Source organism: Populus alba, chromosome 8, assembly GCF_005239225.2.
Source record: "Populus alba chromosome 8, ASM523922v2, whole genome shotgun sequence".
NCBI classification, from domain to species: domain Eukaryota; kingdom Viridiplantae; phylum Streptophyta; class Magnoliopsida; order Malpighiales; family Salicaceae; genus Populus; species Populus alba.
This window is the reverse complement of record NC_133291.1, coordinates 13358417-13378218: the sequence shown is the minus strand read 5'-3', so window position 1 is coordinate 13378218 and position 19802 is coordinate 13358417. Positions and strand designations below refer to the sequence as shown.

At 30.3% G+C, this 19802-nt stretch overlaps 1 protein-coding gene across 1 annotated transcript; it reads right to left on the bottom strand.

The window, feature by feature from the left end:
- Window positions 1-440: 440 nt before the first annotated feature.
- On the bottom strand, window positions 441-2401 carry LOC118037716 (uncharacterized protein At4g28440-like). The gene is made up of 3 exons (XM_035043800.2): window positions 2211-2401; window positions 1798-2029; window positions 441-985 (listed from the first exon to the last, which is right to left on the bottom strand). Exons 2-3 carry the CDS (start codon window positions 2021-2023, stop codon window positions 795-797), a joined length of 417 nt encoding a protein of 138 aa, XP_034899691.1. The 5' UTR covers window positions 2024-2029; window positions 2211-2401; the 3' UTR covers window positions 441-794.
- Window positions 2402-19802: the final 17401 nt, after the last annotated feature.

The window sequence follows — 19802 nt, the reverse complement described above, 5'->3', positions numbered from 1 at the left end:
ATGGTTACATCACAACCCACAATACTAAACAACGCTTTAGCCATCAAATTCTCTCATATTTTACTCAGTTAGTGTTTGATTTGAAGTTGAAAAATGGTTAATTGTTTGAAACAAAATTAAAAACTAAGTGATTTTGTTTTCTGATGAGAAAAACATTTTAAAGGAATTAACAATTCAATTAGGAAGAACTAGCTGCTGCGGGGAGCTGAGTCGTATTAGTACTTTGTTTTGTAATTGAAAATCAACACTTTATCTATCCGAAAATGCTTCGTTCAAACCATCACGTAAGGAAACCCAACTCTCACATATACTACAGCTGAAGTGGAGGGCTTGGTCCAGCCTCCAATTGTGGTTTTCACATTTGTACAAAGTAGAGATAGGAGTTGACAACAGAACTTCAAAGACCAAGCATGCAAGAACCAAGCAAATTAGAGCAAGTAGAGAACATAACTTCCGGTAATTTTTATAGCTGTCATGACATAGAGCAAGATCAACAACTGTCCAAAAATAAATAGGCAGTAAGCAAACCAAACCAAAGTTCTAAAAGGAAGCTGCTTGAACTCACTGATTCATAGCCATCACCATCTGTTTGGAAGTCCAATCAAAGGCTGCTGTTGGATTTACGGGAAATGTAAAAGCAACTGGGGCAGTATTAGCTTTTGCAGATATCCTCTTTCATAAACTAACTTTCGCATGCATTTGGACATAATGTCCACTAACAGTAATTGCTTTTACTTGAGTTGTTTTTTATTATCAGGTCAACATCCAGTTGAGTAGCAAACACCATGCAGGAGTCATTCTTCAACAACGTTGACAAGTTCGTATTCAATCAGCGACAGGTTGTTATCTTCCTTCACAGTGAAATCAGCAGGCTCAGTGACTTCAACACGGCCCCACTTGTCCACAGCAAGCCTCATTGATCCTTTAAACATGTCGATTTTCGCATTGCGAAGGATCACAGTAGTATCCTCTTTCATCAAGTCCACTAAGAATAGATAAGAACATGAGTTAAACAAAACAAACAGGACTAGCAAAATCCAAAAATAAAAGATACAGGATTGCATAATACAGATTCAAATCATCAATTCCTCGCTTGACAGATGAAGAAACCAAAACCACACATTCCTTGTGCTCTTTTGAAAAAAAAAATATTTTAGAAGAAAAGCATCAAACAAATCATCAAAACAAGGTTGCGATTATTTAGTTGGGAGTGACAGTGAAAATGGTTGCAACATCTAGAATCTGAACTAATGTGTGCTTGGTAATCCAATTTAATGGTTTTTTCAAAGTGTTTTTTCGTCTTATAAAAATCAATCAAAAAACCACCTAAAAAGACATCAATTTGATGTTTTTCTCACGCAAAAAACACTTTGAAAAGCACCTCAACTGCAATGTCAATCGGCGTGGTTAAGGGTATTTCTTTTTTGGTGCCATGTACAAATAGTCTGATAAAGATTTATCAATTTGATCCAAAATGTCACCCAAACATCTTTCCATAAGTAATCTTATCAGATAAATAGTTCTGACAAAGAAAAAGCCATCGAGAAATGATGGGAAATCTAAACACAATTGCATTGCCAGAATAATATTGAACCCTGCAAGCACTCAAAGAAAGAGGGCATTTGAACAAATTCAAGATAGAACTATTTAATCACACGAAAGTCTGACCTCCTCGAATACAAGAACAAAGAACAACCACTTGGAACCAACAAGCCACACACTATAATGATTAAACCCCATTTTGCTGATTCAATCAAAGTGCCTGAACCTTTTTTTAAAAAAAAAAACGAAATGTACCTTGATCATTTCTAGCAGTAAAGATAATCAATCCAGTCTCATCCCCAACCAAACATTCAGCAATTCTCATTTGGCGTACTTGAGGACCATCAGCACGCCCTTTCTGCAATACCATCTTTACACTAACAACCTTGACAGTGAGAGTGTGGCCAAAAGTGCCAGGGCGGAGCTGCTCAACCTTGGTGAATACAGGCTTCCTCAACCCCGATTTTGATTCTTCAGCCATTTTCAACTGCGGAAACAAAAGGCATTTAACACCACAAAATTCTACTCTAAATTAATTAAAAAATAAAACACAAATTTCCAATCGCCAAGAACAGATCGAGCAGTAACATTTAACAGAATAATGGAAAATTAAAAAGGAAACACGCATGCCCTGGTATTTTAGATACGCTAGGGTTAGGGTTTTTCACCTGCAAATTGGAGAGCGTGAGATGAGATGAGGTGAGATCTGATCTGATGTGGTTGAGTGATTGAAAAACGTAGCCGTCAGAGTCGAATCTACAAAGAGAGTCCTTGTGCCTAAATACAAATAATATACCGACAACAACCTTTGATCCTTTGACTGGCCAAGGTTTGCTGCCCTCCTCTCTGCACGTGACTCTTCCTTCGTCTACGGACTTGAATTTTCTTCTAGCTTTTAACAAGTCGAGAAAGAAAGGGGCTATCCTGAAAAGCCCACAATAAAAAATACTACCCTACTTTCGGCCCTGCTAGTCCCCCAATACTTGGCCCATAACAAATCCCATGGGCTATTTTTAATAAAGATAATCAATTTTACATTTCTATTTTTCATTTTCTTTTTTCTAATTTTTATTTTCAATAAGAAAGTGAAAAAATTATTCATTTATTTAGGATGAAGAATAATTTTTTTATTTAAAAAAAAAATAAATACATTAAGATTATATGCTTTTATTAAAAAAATTAATATGTAACTTATAATAGTCATCTTAGTATTTTGTATTTGTGATAATATAATTATAAAATATTATTTTTGTTTTATTAAAATTAAAATTTATCATGAAAAATATATACTTTCTAATTCAAAAAAATATTTATACTATATTTATAATAAAAAAATAAACAAGTTTATAACACTAACTAAATTTAAAAATTATATATGTGTGATTTTAAGTGTTTTGAGACTTGAAATTATCAAATTGGTAAGCTAAAATTTAATTTAAAAAAAAATTATTTGAGTTTCAAAATGGTTTTTGATATAAAAATATATTTGCGAGGTCGAAAGGATTACTTTACTTGCGAGTTGATTGACAACATATGATATCTTAATTCAAAACATCTAATGCTTCGTATATAAAAAAAAAAAAAAAAAAAAAAAAAGGTGCAAATCAAAATGGTTGACACTTCCCTTCGGTAATGTAGGGAAGAGCTTTGATGGAATTCCTATAAAAAAAACAATTATCATTTCGGATAATTACATGAATTCGTCAAAAGTCTTGTGATTAATTAATGTTTCTGAAAATAATGGTTATTTTTAATAGATAACTAATGATTCACATGATGTTTTTCCTCTAAATCATGCCGAAGAAGACTGGCACGTTTTTCTCTCCAAAGTTTTGCATTTATTGATTTTAAAAAAATAAAAAATATATATTATTTAATATATTTTTGAGTTAAAAATATTTTAAAAAATAACTACTACTACTACACTCCCAAACATTTCTTAAACAAAAAGTCGAGTCAAAAGTTTAATTTTTTTTTCTTGTCAATTATTTTTTCTTTTTAATTTTTTGTAATGGTTGGTCAAATTATTTTAAGAATGGATAAGTCAATTGAGTTTGTAAGGACAACTTTCATATAATTTAATTTTAAATCTAAATTAGATAAAAAGTTGGATTTTATTTTAAGAATGGATAAGTCAATTGAGTTTTGTAAGGACAACTTTCATATGATTTAATTTTAAATCTAAGTTAGATAAAAAGTTGGATTTAAAGGTTTTTTTCCATGTCAATTTCTTTTATTTTCCCCTTTAATTTCATGATATGTTTCTAAACTGACCAAATCATTTGGGCCACATTGAAACAATTCTAAAAATAAATAATATTAAATTCGATCTAGGCCAACTCATGCGATTTCAATATTGACCCAAAATATTTTAATTTATAGCGTAGCATAAACATGCAAACTAGTAATACCTAAAAGAAAAAAATTAACCTCAAATGAAAAGCTAATTTATAAATAATTAAAATCCAAAACAATATGAAACCAAGTAAACAATTAAATTGTCAAAGGTAAAAGCACAAAAAAAAAAGTATAAAAACTCTGAACAATTCATATATTAAATATGTAACTAAATATTTGACTTGTACTTCAATTAGTGTCGTAATTTGTTTTTTTTTTTGAAAAAAATTGGTTAGACAAGCTAATTTGATATGTTTTTTTACATAAAAATTCAAAATATAAATTGAAAAGTTTTTTCAAATATCTAATCAAATCAATCGATAATTATTAATGTAAATAAACAAAAAAAAAATCGTTAACAATAAATAAAAGAGAAACTAAAAAAAATTAAAAGATGAAAATAGATCAAGATATTTAATCTCGTAAAATAAAACACTTACCCGTCCGTGACTACTAAATTTGTTTATGAGAATTAATAAAAGATAATGGAAGTAAAAACACATATGAAACTAAAGGAGTAAAATAAAAGGAAAAAAAATATAACGCAAGGCCGGACATATTAGAAATATTATTTTAAAATAAATACTTGTTATAAAATAAAGCTTATTTGTACAAAAAAAAATCTTCAAAAATTAAATATAAAAAATATATTTTTTAAAAACTCTATTAAAAAGGTCTGCAAAACCTATAGTCTAAGCTTTGAGATCAGGATAAACTAATAACAATAAAATTGAAAATAATCATAAGACCATTTTTTTTAAAATAATAATTATATATGATAGAATCATAAAAGAAAAGAAAAAAAAATCCATAACCATATCAACTCTTAAAACTCATGACTCGTATTATAAGATTAGAAGCATGACAAATAAAAAAATCATGAAGCTCTATCCCTAGCAAATCAAACACTGAATGATAAAATAAGGAAAAAATCTAGCACATAAAAATTATAATTAAGAGAATAATGGTGAAAAAAAATAAAAATTATAGGGTGTAAAAAAATTAAATTGTAGAGTTAAATTGAAAAGAAAAAAATCAAAAGAATGAGGGCTAAATTGAAAAAAAAAATAACATAAACTTTGATTAAATGATGAAATTGAAAACAACAAAACTTGAACAAAAAATCCAAGAAAAAATAATAAAAAATCAAAAGAATAAAGACTGAACTAGATAGAATAATATATGATAAATAATAATTTAAAAAACTAAATTGAAAACATATTTTTTTTCTCTAAAAAAACTGAGAACTAAAATAAGCAATAAAAGAAATAAGGTTTAAAATTGAACAATAAATGATAAACATGCACTTCTTCTAGAAAAGAAAGAAATTTTTTTTACATCGAGCTCTTATAAATTTTTAATATACAAACATAAATCTTATTCAATGAAGTATATATTCATTAGCAATTAAGAAAAATAAATTATCTTTTAATTGTTGAAGGAGAAATTCTTAGTAATTAATTTGATTTTAAAAAAAAAATTAGTTAGACAATGGAAATTTCGACCGTTTATTTATGTGTTTTTCGTGTGTTTTATATTTGTTTTACAAATCAATGGCACTTCTATTAGGAACGTAAGCAGAACAAATCCCTTAAAAATTTTGAAAATATCTTGAAAAGTGAGGTGTTAATAATGTGTTTTGCCCTGTATTCTTATTTATTTATGACTTTTTACCTAGAATATTTTTTTATATAAAAATTCTACGTACCTGACACTATATTCCTCTAATTTTTTTAATCTAATTTTGTTAAATCATGTGACATGTGTTAAAAATATGTGCATTAATTGTTTAGATCATTATTTGAAAAATAAAATTACATAAAAAAAAATTAAAAACAATCAAATTCGAATTAAAAAAAAAACTAAGCCATTGAAAATTTATCATAATTTCTTTTAAAATAACATCATTTTAACAAAAAAAACATTCAAAAATAAAATTAACAAGTCAAATCTAAAAAGGTTGGGTTAACCTGGTAACAAAAATAAAATAAAATTGATCGATAGAACATATACAGCAAGCATTGAAATTAAGCTCAGATAGCAATGGACGGGGAAATTGCGAAATCTAGATGATCCCATAGCTCGAAAGTTCCCTTGAAAAAATCGTAGGGGGCACCCTTCAGCGATACAGCACCATTGACCACGGCCTCTCTCACAAAGGGATATGTCATCAGATTTCCCAGCGATACATTGACAGCCTCCTGCACCTGCTCAGTGATGAGAGGTATATATATATTGGAACCATGCATGCATGATCCTTAATGTCCATAATTAATTTAACTGAAACCTAATTAATTAATTATGGATCTTGTAGTTTTAAGGCTAATTAATAATTAGTATAGAACATGGTAGGTCTAACTTGCCTTCTCGCAGCTGTGGCATTGCTCCTCGAAACTTAAACCTTCGCCTTTTGCTGCCACCGTGGTCTTGGCGGCTGAGCAGATCCTCACCCAATTTTCTATGAAGTCCCTTTTTTTTTATATAAATCAGAGAGGGAAAAAAAACAAAAAACAAAAGAATAACATGCTGGTTAGTCGGTTGGTTTTCGCACCTAATTTTGTTTTATTTGACGACAGTATTATATTATTTTTTATTATTATTATCCATAATCAGTGAGATAGTAACATGTTGGAGATCGCCTGGTTAAGGCAAGCAAAAATATTGGGAGTGTTTTCTTCACTTTGACTGGCGTGCATGTATTTAAATTATTAAGTCAACTCGTAAGCAATCAAACGAAAGAACATGTGTTAATGCAGATGGAATTTAAATGTACCATATATATATATATATATATATATATATATATATATGATCAGAAAGCTTAAGTACGTACGTGGAAGAGGACCCGTCGTCTAGGGAAGAGATGAGGCCCTTGATACCACCACAGCAGCTGTGACCAATGACTACTATATTCTCCACCTGAGCTTCAAGAGAAAACATGATGAGAAAAGGAAATAGCTTTTTCACAAGAGATGAAGATTAAAGAGATAATGGCTGTTAATTGTAAGCCAGGCTGATTAATGACCTAGTGAAAAAATAAATTTTAAAAAAGAAAGAAAAGGAACAAAATCTGCAACAGTTTCTAATTTCACAAAATGATGAATCAGAATCCAACGAAGCATCTAACCTTTCTCTCTAAGATTCTTCCGCTGCTTTGTGTGTGAGAATTAACAACTGGTCACAGAGTTCACACAACCAGCTCGCCTATCTAGCTGCTCCATCTATAGAGAGAGACTGCTACTTTAGGTTTTTCTCGTCCATTATTGCAATTTTTTTGTTCATGTTTAGAGATTTTTTGACAATATAAGAAAGAAATAAATAAATAACATTAAGTGGATAAATTAAATTTACCAATGGAATATCCAAAAGACGATAAAATGGAAAGTTGTTATAAATGGAAGTTTTGAGTGTTTCAAGGATTCTTTTTAGGCTTTCACATCCAACATGAACGCTTTATTATCTTCTGCTAATAAATCCAAAAACTTTATTATCTTATATATATATATATATATATATATAATATATATCAACTTCTGGTTTCTTATAAGAGGCAAGATGCAGAGCGTCGTGGAATTTGAAGAGATAAGGTAAGGGATTTTTGTGACCGATTCTCACGAGGGAAAATGAATGATACTAGTAATGATAATAGATACATGGGGGTTTGATTTTTTAATATTTATATTCTACTTATTATATTTATTGGATAAGAAATTTAGAGGGTATTTGGGTTTGAATTTCAACTTGTTTTTTTTATTAAAAATTGAATTTTTTGTTATTTTAAATTATTTTTTTAATGTTTTTGCATTGTCTTAATATGCTAATCTCAAAAATATTTTTTTTTTAAATAAAAAATATTTTTTTTAATATTTTTTTTTTAAAATATTTTTTAAAAAACTATTATTATATTTTCAAATACTATCTTAAATATACATAAACTTATCCATTGGAAAGATTGCCTCAGTTCGGATTGTGGGGGATGTTTAAAAAGTAAATTTTCATCAATAATTTATTTACGTATGAATTTCAATTTCTTTATTAAACAACCCCAGTTCAAATTAAATTTTTAATTTTTTTTTTAACGCAATATCTTAAAAACATCCATAAAACGGAGAACACATTTAACGGTCTTAAATTAGATATGAAAAGAAAAAAAAACCATTATAGCTCCACATCCATATCTATTGATTTTTTTCACTTGAACAATGTAATGGTATATTTACCTCCACATCTAAAAAGCTTTGCAGTGGCTTTTAAGAGCATTAAATTTTTTTTTTATAAGGTTTATTTGTTATTTCTAAATTGATAAGAAACAAATAAATATTTTCTCATCTTAATTACATAGTAAAATAACTAGAATATCTTTGTAAGCAAAAAAAATTAAACTTGATGTCAATGAGTATTTTTATATTTTCACAATGGATTTTTCATTATTACAATTTAAGTTGAGGGAAAGTTTGGTATATGACCAAATATAATAAACAATTAAAATGCATAGTAAAACTTTTGAAAATATATTAAAGATAAAAAAAATTATCCTAAGGTCAAGGGGTGTTTTTTTTTTTTTTTTTTAAATTAGAAAGTCATCTTAGAGGAACTTTTGTATTTAGCTAAATATTTTTTTTTTTTTAAAAAGGACGTATGCGTGTTGCATACCTGAAGGTGGGTGAGAGGCACCCAAAACCTTTTGGCAATGCGTGCGGTGTCTCCCTTCATTCAAAAATGCCTTTTCACTGTGTCTTTGGAATCATCACCATATCTTTGGAAGCGTCGTAGTGTCTTCTTCCCTTCGATACGACACATGTCTTTCGTGATGGTCTAGTTTGTTGTTGATGGACCTTCGTTTTTTTTTCCCTCTTCTTCTCTCTCTCCTCTCATGTAAATTACAGCTTGACCTTTTTGGTTATTGATATTTCAACTTTAGTTCTCATTCTTTTCTCAATTTTTATATTGGTTATTTTGTAGAAATTTTATTGTTCTCAATTTCATCCTTGAATCCCAATTAACAAAATATTATATTTTTCAATTTGGTCCTTATTCTTTGGGTTTCTAATTTTTTTACCTTGGGCATTTTGTAAAAGTTTTATTGGTTTTTTAATTTTATCATTCAATTCAAATTGATGGTATTATATTTTTTAATATGGTCTTCATTGTTTTGATTTCTATTTTCTTTTCTTGACCCTTTTGTAAAAGTTAATATTTTTTTCAATTCTGCCCTTTAATTACAACATTGTTTTTATTTTTATGTTAATTTTGAGCCTCATTTTTTATATATATTTTTGGCTTCTTTTACAAAATTGATTTTATTTTCAATCTCACCCTTCAATTAAATATAAAATTTATTTTTTATTTTTATTTTAATTTTCATTCTTTTAATTAATATTTTTTAAAATTCTTTTGTATAATTAAAACTCTTTTTTTCAATTTCATTGTAACATCCCCATTTAAATTCCAAGTTGGTAAACAAAATCTCATGTTTATCTAGTTCAATAGCTCCAAGTCTATTCAAGTCAACATCTATCACCCCTTTGATGTCATAATGCACAATAATAAAAGAATGAATATAATAACGAGACTAAACAAACCTAATACACCTAACTTGTTAATAACATAGAAAAACAAATAGCATTACATAAGTATATTCCTTGAATCCGAATAAATAAGCATTTAACTAACTATTACTTAGCCAATTAAAAATCTACTTTTAATTACACACCATATTCATTTAAGCATTGTTTACAAAATATTAATCTAGATTAAATGACTTAATCCTCTCCATACATAATTACTACACAAAATACTTATAGCAAAATGCATACAAAAGAGAATTCATGCATAGTTGAACATTAATCATGGCGAAGCTAAAAGAAACCTAGGAATTTAAATATTTTCATATTCATTAGTACAAAATTATATTTATTCACAGTTTATTTACTTTATTTAATAATAATATTACACATCCACACATATACATGTTTCATATATTAACATTCCCAAACTTAGCAAAAACTCAATCCACCTAGTATTATTATTTTCCTTTTTATCACCAATAAAATTCGATAACTATTCTCGAATATTTTTTAATTTGACAGACCTAATTTGGAGGCCAATCAATTCCGTATTTTCTTTCGAATACTAATTAAATCAATTATCCATTCTCGAATATTTTTAATTTTGACATTTCCAATTTAGAAGTCAATCAATCTGGTATTCACTTTCAAATACTTATAAAATGAAATATTTATTCTCAGATATTTCTAATTTCAGTATTTCCAATTTGAAAGCCAACTAATTTGGTATTCATTTTTGAATACCCATAAAATTAAATATTCATTCTCATATAATTCTAATTTTGACATTTCCAGTTAGGAAGCTAATTAATTTGGTATTCACTTTTGAATATCCATAAAATAAATATCATAAATATTTTTAATTTTGGCATTCCCAATTTGAAAGCCAATTAATTCGTATTCACTTTTGAATACCCATAAAATTAAGTATATATTCTTGAATTTTTCTAAATCCACTTAGGTTTCCCATTCATTGATTCCTTTCTTATCACAATCTTAATTATCTACCTAAAAATAAATATCCATATAATTACCCATCTTAATTTTTGACAAAAAAACATATGATTAATCCAATTAAGATAAATTTTTCACCTACTTGCGTCTTCCTGTCGCACCACAGTTCCCACCATTTGCAACCCTCCAACAACCTTTATTATGTCATTAAATCAATTTTATTTTAGAATCATATATCATTCATTCATTCATTTTTTTTTTTTTATGAAATTTCCCCCTTTATCACTCTTTCCTCTATTTTATCCTTTTTATTCTCTTCACCAAATTACATTATCTAAATAATCTATTTTCCACACAATTATATCATAGCTCAAACAATTTCTTCACTTAACCTTAACCCCTCTTCATGGCCGGTTATGATTTTAGCCAAAATAAGGAATCCATTCAAGTTTATCTAATGAAATCCTTATCCAATTATCCTTTCTATTCTAATTAACACATTTACCCTCATAATTATTCAAATCAAATTCAAATAATCATAACATTTTACCTATAAGTTTTCATAGTTTAAAATATCACATTCAATAATTTCTTCAATTATTCATTAACCATTACTTTTTTTTCATGTATATTTACATTAAGCCTTCACAAAACACTAACTTAGACATTCAAACATTCAACATAATTTCAAGTATATTGCTTTTTTCATGAAAAAATCATCAATGTATTATTAAGGATGCACGAAATGTATTATTCAAGCATCATACGACTTATTCACAAAGAAAAATGAAGATGGAACCAAACTTTTTCCTCTCTTCTTACCTCCCCCAAAACTGGCAAAAACAACCTGAATTTCCTTAAAAGATTTTCTTGATTCCTAAGCCAATTTCCTTTGAAACCCCCTTTTAATCTCTAACTCTCTTATGTTTAATATTTAATTTGGTGTAAATTTGAGGTGAAAAAAAAAACATACAAACCCTCTCAATTTCTTCACCTCCCAACTGGCATGTATTTATACCCCTTTTTATTTTTATTATTTATAATAGTCCATTAAGTTCTCTAAATTCTTTTTTTCAACCCCATTTTTTTTTTATCTCATATTTGATTCAACCCCTTTTTATTATCAATTAATATTAATCAATTTCACCACTTTCTAATTATTATTTTTGTTTATTCATTTGTCTTTTTTTTTGGTCTTTGTTTTGACTAATAATTTTAATAATTCACTTATCTAATTAAAGTTTGACCAAGGTTTACATTCTACTCTAAAAAAATATTTTCATCCTCAAAATTCATATTACATACTTGATTCTAAAAATAGTTCAAGGTATTTGTTTCTTATTTCAGACTCTCTCCCCCAATGTCACTTTCTCCATTTAAGAGCTTTCCCACAATATTTTCACCATAGGGATTCTTTTATTTCTAAGCTCCTTCTCCCTCCGATCCAGAATCCATACTAGCTTTACCTTTAATGTTAAATCTTTCTCTATTTCTAAAAGGACTTGTGTCGCGGGGCGCGAGCCACGCAACGTTGTCTGGCGATGGCGGAGGCTACTGTTGTGCCTCTGGTGTGAGGTGTTGCGTTTGGAAAGGGTTTAATCATAAAATTATGATTAAGGTTCAGGAGTCGCCACCTAGTATTATGTTCACTAGGAACCTATGGTTTACAAGAGTTTGAGTAAGGGACTGGTTGTGCAAGGGGAAGACGCATCATCTCCAGTGCACCCTACATAAGGTAAGCTGCATTGTTGTTTGATTATTATTTTTTTCTGAGTTGGGTTTCTATTGGTCTTTTCTAAGGCTCAAGACAGATCTCTCTTCCTGAGAAAGTCTCTACCTTATTGGGTTAAATCCTAACCGTTCTAAAATTTGAATTTTAGCATCGCATTTCTTCACCTTATATCTTTAATAGCTGAGAGTGTACTTTATCATGTAATTTTACAACCCACAAATATTAAAATCTACATCTGGATCCTAAAAAAAAAATTGGAAAAAGATTTTTGACATGTTGGTCAAATCCTAATGGATAATCATAAACTGGTTACGATATCCTTTTATTTTTAAATATGAAAATGATGCAATTTTTTTTTTTATGAAAAAAAATATGCTTGGAAAAATTTTAGGATTTAGCCGCATGCAACAAAATATATATATTTTTTAAAAATGTTTTTGAAATTATTTTTTTGAGAAAATATTTTTGGAGAAAATCAGTATTTTAATACCGAATTTGAATTTTACACTGTAAACATACAACCCGATAATATACAAAATTGGTAGAAAAATATGCGAGAAAATCACATTTTAAAAAGTGATTTTGGAATTTTTTTATTTTTTTAAATATTATAATACACACACACACACACACATAAAATTCACGTCCTGCATGAACAATAGGATGTGAATTATATTTCACGCCTACTATTCATACAGTGAACAGTGAATGATAGGAAAGGAGGAAGAAGAAGAAGAAGAAGAAGGGTAGCAGACCACCTGGCGTGGCAGTGATGGCTGGCTGGCGGGGGAGGATGACCTGAAGCCGGCTGTGGAGTTAGCTGCCTGAGTTAGCTGCCTGAGTTGGCTAGAGCGGCTACAACTGGAAGAGGAAGAAATCTGCAAAAGGGAGAGAGATGCTCATGGTGGCTTATTACAGATGCAGTGGTGGCTGGCCGGTGGTCTTGGAAACACGTGGTGGTTCTGTTTACTCAAGGTGGAGCTAGAGGAAGAGATCTTGATGGTGTCGGTTTCCTGTGGTGGAGGAAGAAAGAAGAAGAAGAAAAAACACGCGAGAGGGGCCGCAGCGAGGAGAGAGAAATCGATGGTGGCTCTTGGTGGTCAGCTAATGGTTGCGTTGGCTACCTGTGGTGGAGATGATGGTGGGAAGACCGGTGATGAGGGTGGTGGCGGCTGAAGGCCACGGTGGAGAGAGAAAGAAAGAAGAAATGTGCAGAAACTGGAAGAAAAACTAGTTTTTTGGTTGACTTTGGACACGATTTTCTTCTCTCTAAGGCCATAAAATCCACCTCTATTTATAGGCGGTGGAAGAGGGCAATATTGTCTACATTGAGGAAAAATTTCAGCCTTTGATTCAGTTGGAAAAGATCTCAATCATTGGCTCAAAGTAGGTATTATAAGTTGCAAATTCGCAAACAAAAACTGACTGAGTAGGCCTTTTTAGGCTGTCACAAGTGCTAATATATTGTCATTTAGCCTGAAATGATCATGTGGTGTTGCAGAAAAAGTGCAAAGGATCATTTTCGTATAAGATTTGTCAAATTTGGTGCATACTATGTACATTAAATGCAGTTGCAAAGTAGTCAACTGGACTAGCTTTTTCTGAGAAATAAAAGAGAAGATAATAAACAGTGATAAAATATGTTTTTGGCCAAAGTTCATTTCAGTCCTTTGTCTTTCAATTGCTTTCAATTGAACCCTAATTGACCCTAAACCTTTTTTTATTTAATGCGATTAAACCCTTAATTTCAATCAATTATCTTGGTAAAAATTAAATTTTGTCTCTTAAAATTCCAATTTTCTCAATTAAGCCCAAATTAAGCTTGCAAACTTAATTTTTCACCAGTTAAGCCTCAATTAAAATTAATTTAACCCGTTTAAAGTATAATTAAGTCCTTGCACTTAATTAAATCCTTCAATTGGACCCAAATTAATTCTTAAACATAATTAAAATTTAATTTGGCCAATGATTAAATCAAATTGGCCCATTAAAAATTTAATTATGTCATTGGACTTAATTTTTATGCAAATTCGTCCAATAATCATTTAATTTGACCTTGAATTTGCATTTTTTTCTTCATTTTTGGGCATAATAAGGTACAATTAGGCCTTGAATTTCCTTCAAAATTGCAGCTTGATTCCCCGATTTACTTTCTCCACATTGCTAGCCTTTATTTTTACTTTTTTATTTTTATTTTTGAAAAAAAAATTAATTTTTGGGAATAAACCAGAATTGGATTATGAATACTTGCGACATCAATCTTGAAAAATCCACTTCTTTTTTATGAGGAGTGAGATATGGAATAAATCATATCTATTGGCTAGGTGAGTAGGCAGGGCTAATTTATAGGCCACATGCCCAATCTTTTTAATCATCTCAAAGGACCCTAAATATCTTGGTGCCAACTTTTCTATCATCCCAATTCTTAACATATGTTTCCATAGAGCAACCTTTTAAAAAAACCATATCTCTTTTTTAAAATTCAAAAGGTCTCCACTGATTATCAGCATCACTTTTTATCGGTATTGCACTGCTTTCATTATGTCCCTTATAATTCTTACTTTCTTGAAAGTAACTTGTACTAACTTAGGCTCAATCATCCTTTTATCACCAAATTCTTCCCAACATATGGGTGTCCTACATTTTATTCCATACAAAGCCTCATAAGGGGCCATCCCCACTGTGGTATGGTAAATATTATTATATGTGAATTTTACTAGCGGTAAATAATCTTTCTAATTTTCACTAAATTCCAATACATATGCTCTCAATACATCTTTAAGTGTCTGGATTATTATTTTTAGTTGTCCATCCATCTGTGGATGGAAAGCGGTACTCAAGCTTAAACTGGTTCCTAGGAAATGCTGGATACTAGGCCAAACTTGTGAAGTAAACTTGAGGTCTCGATCTAAAAAATGATCATTAACACCCTATATAATTGTACCACTTCATTCACATATAACGTTTCAATTTATCCATTATATTCATCATCTTTATGGGTAAGAACAAGGCTAACTTGGTTAGTCTATCAACTATTACCCAGATAACATCATTTCCTTTTTTTCCCCTCAGGGTAATCTTATAACAAAATCCATTGCAATATCCTCTCATTTCTATTGAGGTATTAATAATGATTGTAGTGGCCTTGCAGGTTTTTGGTGTTAAATTTTTACTTGTTGACATACACTATATTTTGCTACAAAATCTGCACTTTCTTCATGTTTGGCCACAAATAAAACTTTCTTAAGTACCGATACATTTTAGTACTGCCAAGGTGGATAAGAACATAGATTCATGTGCTTCTGCCAAAATCTCATTCTTAGGGACATTATCTTTAAGCAAATACACATGTTTCTCCATCATTACTAGTCCATCTTCTTAGATTTAAAAGGGTGTTTTAATGCTTATCTTTATCTTGTTTCTTAACCTTTTTACTATTGAATCCTTCTGCCAAGCCTTCAATATCCTTTCTTGATATATTAGTTGTATCTTTAACTGTGTTAATAATGATCCTTTTGGTGCCACTACCATTTGAGTACCCAACCTTTTTAACTCCATTATCTCCCTCTTGCATTTTATTTTGGAAATTTCTACTATTACTTGATTATTTATGCTCAAAGCATTCACTACCACATTTGCTTTTTCATGGTGATCGTCTATTACACATTTGTAATCTTTGATAATCTTTATCCATCTCGTTTGCCTTATTTTTAATTCTTTTTATGATATAAGATACTTTAAACTCCGATAGTCAGTAAAAATCTGAACTTGCAACTCGTACAAGTAATGTCTCCACACTTTTAAAGCAAATACCACAACTGCTAATTTCTTGTGGATTGGATACTTAGACTCATGTGGTTTCAGTTGTCTTGATGCATAAGCAATGACTTGTCCATGTTACATTAAAAAAATATCTCAATATCTTCTTTGAAACATCACTATACACTACAAATCTTCCCATTCCAGATGGAAAGTGTTAAAATAAGAGTTGTAGTAAGTTTTCTTCTTCACAATTATTTGTAAACTTTGTTCACCTTTCTTTAGATCATTCAAACTTCACCTCCTTTTGAGCTAATAATGTCAAAGAAGTTGCAATAGCGGAGAATTATTCTATAAATCTTTGATAAAACCTAACCAACCAAAAAAACACTCCAAATTTCAGTCATATTCGAGGGTCTTTCCCAACTCAGTACAACCTCCACTTTTATTGGATCCACCCAAGTACCTTTTGCTAAAATGATATGTCCTAAAAAGATCATATCTTTTAGCCAAAACTCATATTTACTCAGTTTTACATTCAATCAGTGATCTCTTAAAGTTTGTAGTGCATTTCTTAAGTATTGTTCGTGTTTTAGAGTAGAGCTAGAATAGACCAAAATACCATCTATGAGCACCACCACATATTTATCTAAACAGGGCCAGAAAATTCAGTTCATCAAGTTTATAAAACATCTTGCTAGAGAATTATTTAACCCAAATCGCAATTACTAAGAATTCATAGTGCTCATATCAGGTTCCCTAAAAACTAGTCTTTGGGACATCCTGCTTTTTTATCTCTCAACTTGTAATACCTGGATTTTAAGTTTATTTTCAAAAACAACCGGACTCCCTTCAGTTAATCAAACAAATCATCTATCTGTGATAATAGGTATATAATGTTTCACGGTTACCTTATTCAATTTTTCTATAATCAATTGCAAAGTTGAAGGGTCCCATCCTTCTTTCTTCTTCATAAACAGCACGAGAGCTCCCCCACAAAGAATTACTAGGCCTTATAAATCCTTTCTCTAATAAATCTTGTAGTTGTATCTTCAGCTATGCTAATTTCTGCTAGTGCCATCCTATAAGGAGCTTGCCGCAAATAAGAGACATTCTAGGGATATGATGCTTTATAGATACTTCTACTTCCCTCTCGGATGGCAACCTGGTAATTCTTATAGGAATATGTTTGGGAATTCCTTCACTATAGGAATATCTTTCAATTCTAATTCTCCTTTCCCTGAATCTAAGACATAGGTTGCACATCCTTTCTTTAACATTTTTTATGTTGTCATGACTAAGATTAAGCAGCGCATTCAATACTACATTCATTTATTCTCTAGAAACTACCCACACTCCATTTAAGGCTCGTAAGGTTATAAATTTAGCAAAATAGTCTATTCAAGCTCAGTGGATACTCAACCAGTCCATCTAAAAAATTACATCAAAATCTTGTAACTTTAAAGGTAATAAAGTTTTTTCCACCCCATGTTTCATGCCTTTCTACTTCAACTAACACTCTCCACAAAACAAAATCTATATCTATTGTTTCCCCCAATGGTGTACCAATTAGGGGTGAGAAAAAAAACCAAAAATCAATTAAACCGAGAAAACTGGAAGCAAAATAACAAAAAAAAAAACTGAATCGTTGAAAAAAAATTGATTTAGAAAAATTAAAAAACAATTCGGTTCGGTTCGGTTTTTGGTTTTTAAAAGGGTGAACCAAATAAACCGAATTGAACCGGTTCAAATATAAATAAAAAAACCCAGACCCCCGGTGGTACTATAAAATACCTTTCTTCCAATCTACTTTTTTAGGTTTTTCTCTTAACCCTAGCAAACCTTAGCCGCCCCCCTTCACAGCCGACTGCTAAAGAGTAAAAAAGGAGAGCCCAATGGAATTAAACAAACCAAAAGCGGTACTTTGAGCCCCCCTCTTCATCTCTCATCTCTCAATCTTTATGACAAACCAAAAGTTATTGTCCCTTTATGGACCAATTATGGCATCTTAGTCATGGCCTAGAGTTTATGTTCCTTTCTCATCTCTTTAGTGGATTTAAACATCCAAACAGTAGGCCCTGGAGCCCCCCCCTTCAAATTCAATCTTCATCACTGGCATCTGCAGAGGTGCTGCCTAGCTGACAAATCACTCATGGCCACACAAAATATTATCATCTCTGAGATCTCTTTTAACCAAGAGGGAGACTTATCAGATTGTACAAAGAAACTTTAACTTTTGCTTCTGCTGATTTATTGTAGATCTATTATATATTCATTTCCCATATTTATTTACGACGATTGTTGGTTTTCCATGTATATTGCGACTACTATCATGGTTGTTGTGAGAAATGAGGAATTTATTTTTTCTAAATCTTCATCTGATACTTGTCTTCTCTGGCTTCTTTATTTTCAATTTTCAGAAAAAAACCTGCTTTGATATGCTTGGATAAGATGAAATTGGTTTTTTCCAGTTTTTCCTTTCAATCAACTGAATCGAATTGAACCGAAATTGGTTCGTTTGAACCGATTTTGGTTTTGATTATTTTTTTAAGAAAAAGTTTGGTGTGGTTTTTTAGGTAAAAAGGGGACCGAACCGAACAAAAAATGCTCACCTCTAATACCAATTACTAAATCCCTATAATTTTTTCTAGTTGTACATTTGATTTCTTCACAAATTTATTATATATAAATGAATAGGTAGCCTTGTTGGTCAATCAAAACATAAAATTGCACTTGAGGTCTTGGCTTAGCGGTAGCATCCTAATGAAGGGGTTTGTTCCCTTCCTTTGCACCTGGATTCAAATCTCACTGTGCACGACTGTCACACCCCGCAGTGTCTTACATGCTCACTGAGTTTGCAAGATGTTCAGTTAAACCATGGGATTAGTCGTGGTGCATGCAAAGCTGGCCCGGGACACCCACGTAAATAATAATATAAAAAAACATAAACTTACATGATTACTTAATCATTGCCCTACCTAGACAACATTCGAAGTAACACAAACCTTCTCTCTTGGCTTTTTATGGAAAAAAACAGGGGCTGATACACGTGCACTATAATAGCTTACAATGCATTTAAGTGAGGCATCATATTAAAAGAAACCATGCCTTACCTTTTTCATTTAATTTATTTTGGAATGAATTAAATATCAAAAAAGATAATTATTAAAGAACAAGTTACAAAGAAAAGAAAGAATAGAAGTGATATATTTAAGGGAAGTAAGATGAAATTAATCTCATAATCAAATTATTTACTATTCCTCCATGATTGTAATTACCCAATATTAAATACATGTTTAGAATTATAATTCAACATGCTTTTTATATAAAAAAAATTCTTAATTTTAATTTTTTTTTTAATATTTTTTAAATTTTTTTATGTGATAGTATTAAAAATGAATTTTAAAATATATAAAAAATATATTATTTTAATATATTTTTATATAAAAAATATTTTAAAAATTAACCCAATGCTATATTTATAAACGTCCTTTAAAACATGCGGGGTGAAGGACAGGAAAAAGAGAACTTGGGCTTTCGGGGGATTTTGCCATCAGGCCGCTATTATCTCTTTATCATATGGGCCAACCCAACTTAATTAGTTGCGCGGTAACCCGGAACTCAAGGAAAGAGATGTGTATTTTTTATATATGTGTGTGTGTGTACGATTTAAAAAGAGAGAGAAAAGGAGAAATAAAAAACAGAAAAGTGTGGTTAGGAATAACGGAAATCGGGCCACAGGTCCCTGGAAGAGGAGAGAGAGAAGTATCAACGAACGATAAGACAAGAACAATAAATAAAAATAATCTGTCTTAAAAAGGCAAGAGAATTTGAAGGAAAGGTTGTTAAAC

Excerpts from the sequence above, each read along its gene's own strand:
- LOC118037716 (XM_035043800.2), bottom strand. The coding sequence starts at position 2,023 with ATGGCTGAAGAATCAAAATCGGGGTTGAGGAAGCCTGTATTCACCAAG. Across the intron at positions 986-1,797 it reads TACTGCTAGAAATGATCAAG|TGGACTTGATGAAAGAGGAT; the intron begins GTACATTTCGTT and ends ATCTATTCTTAG.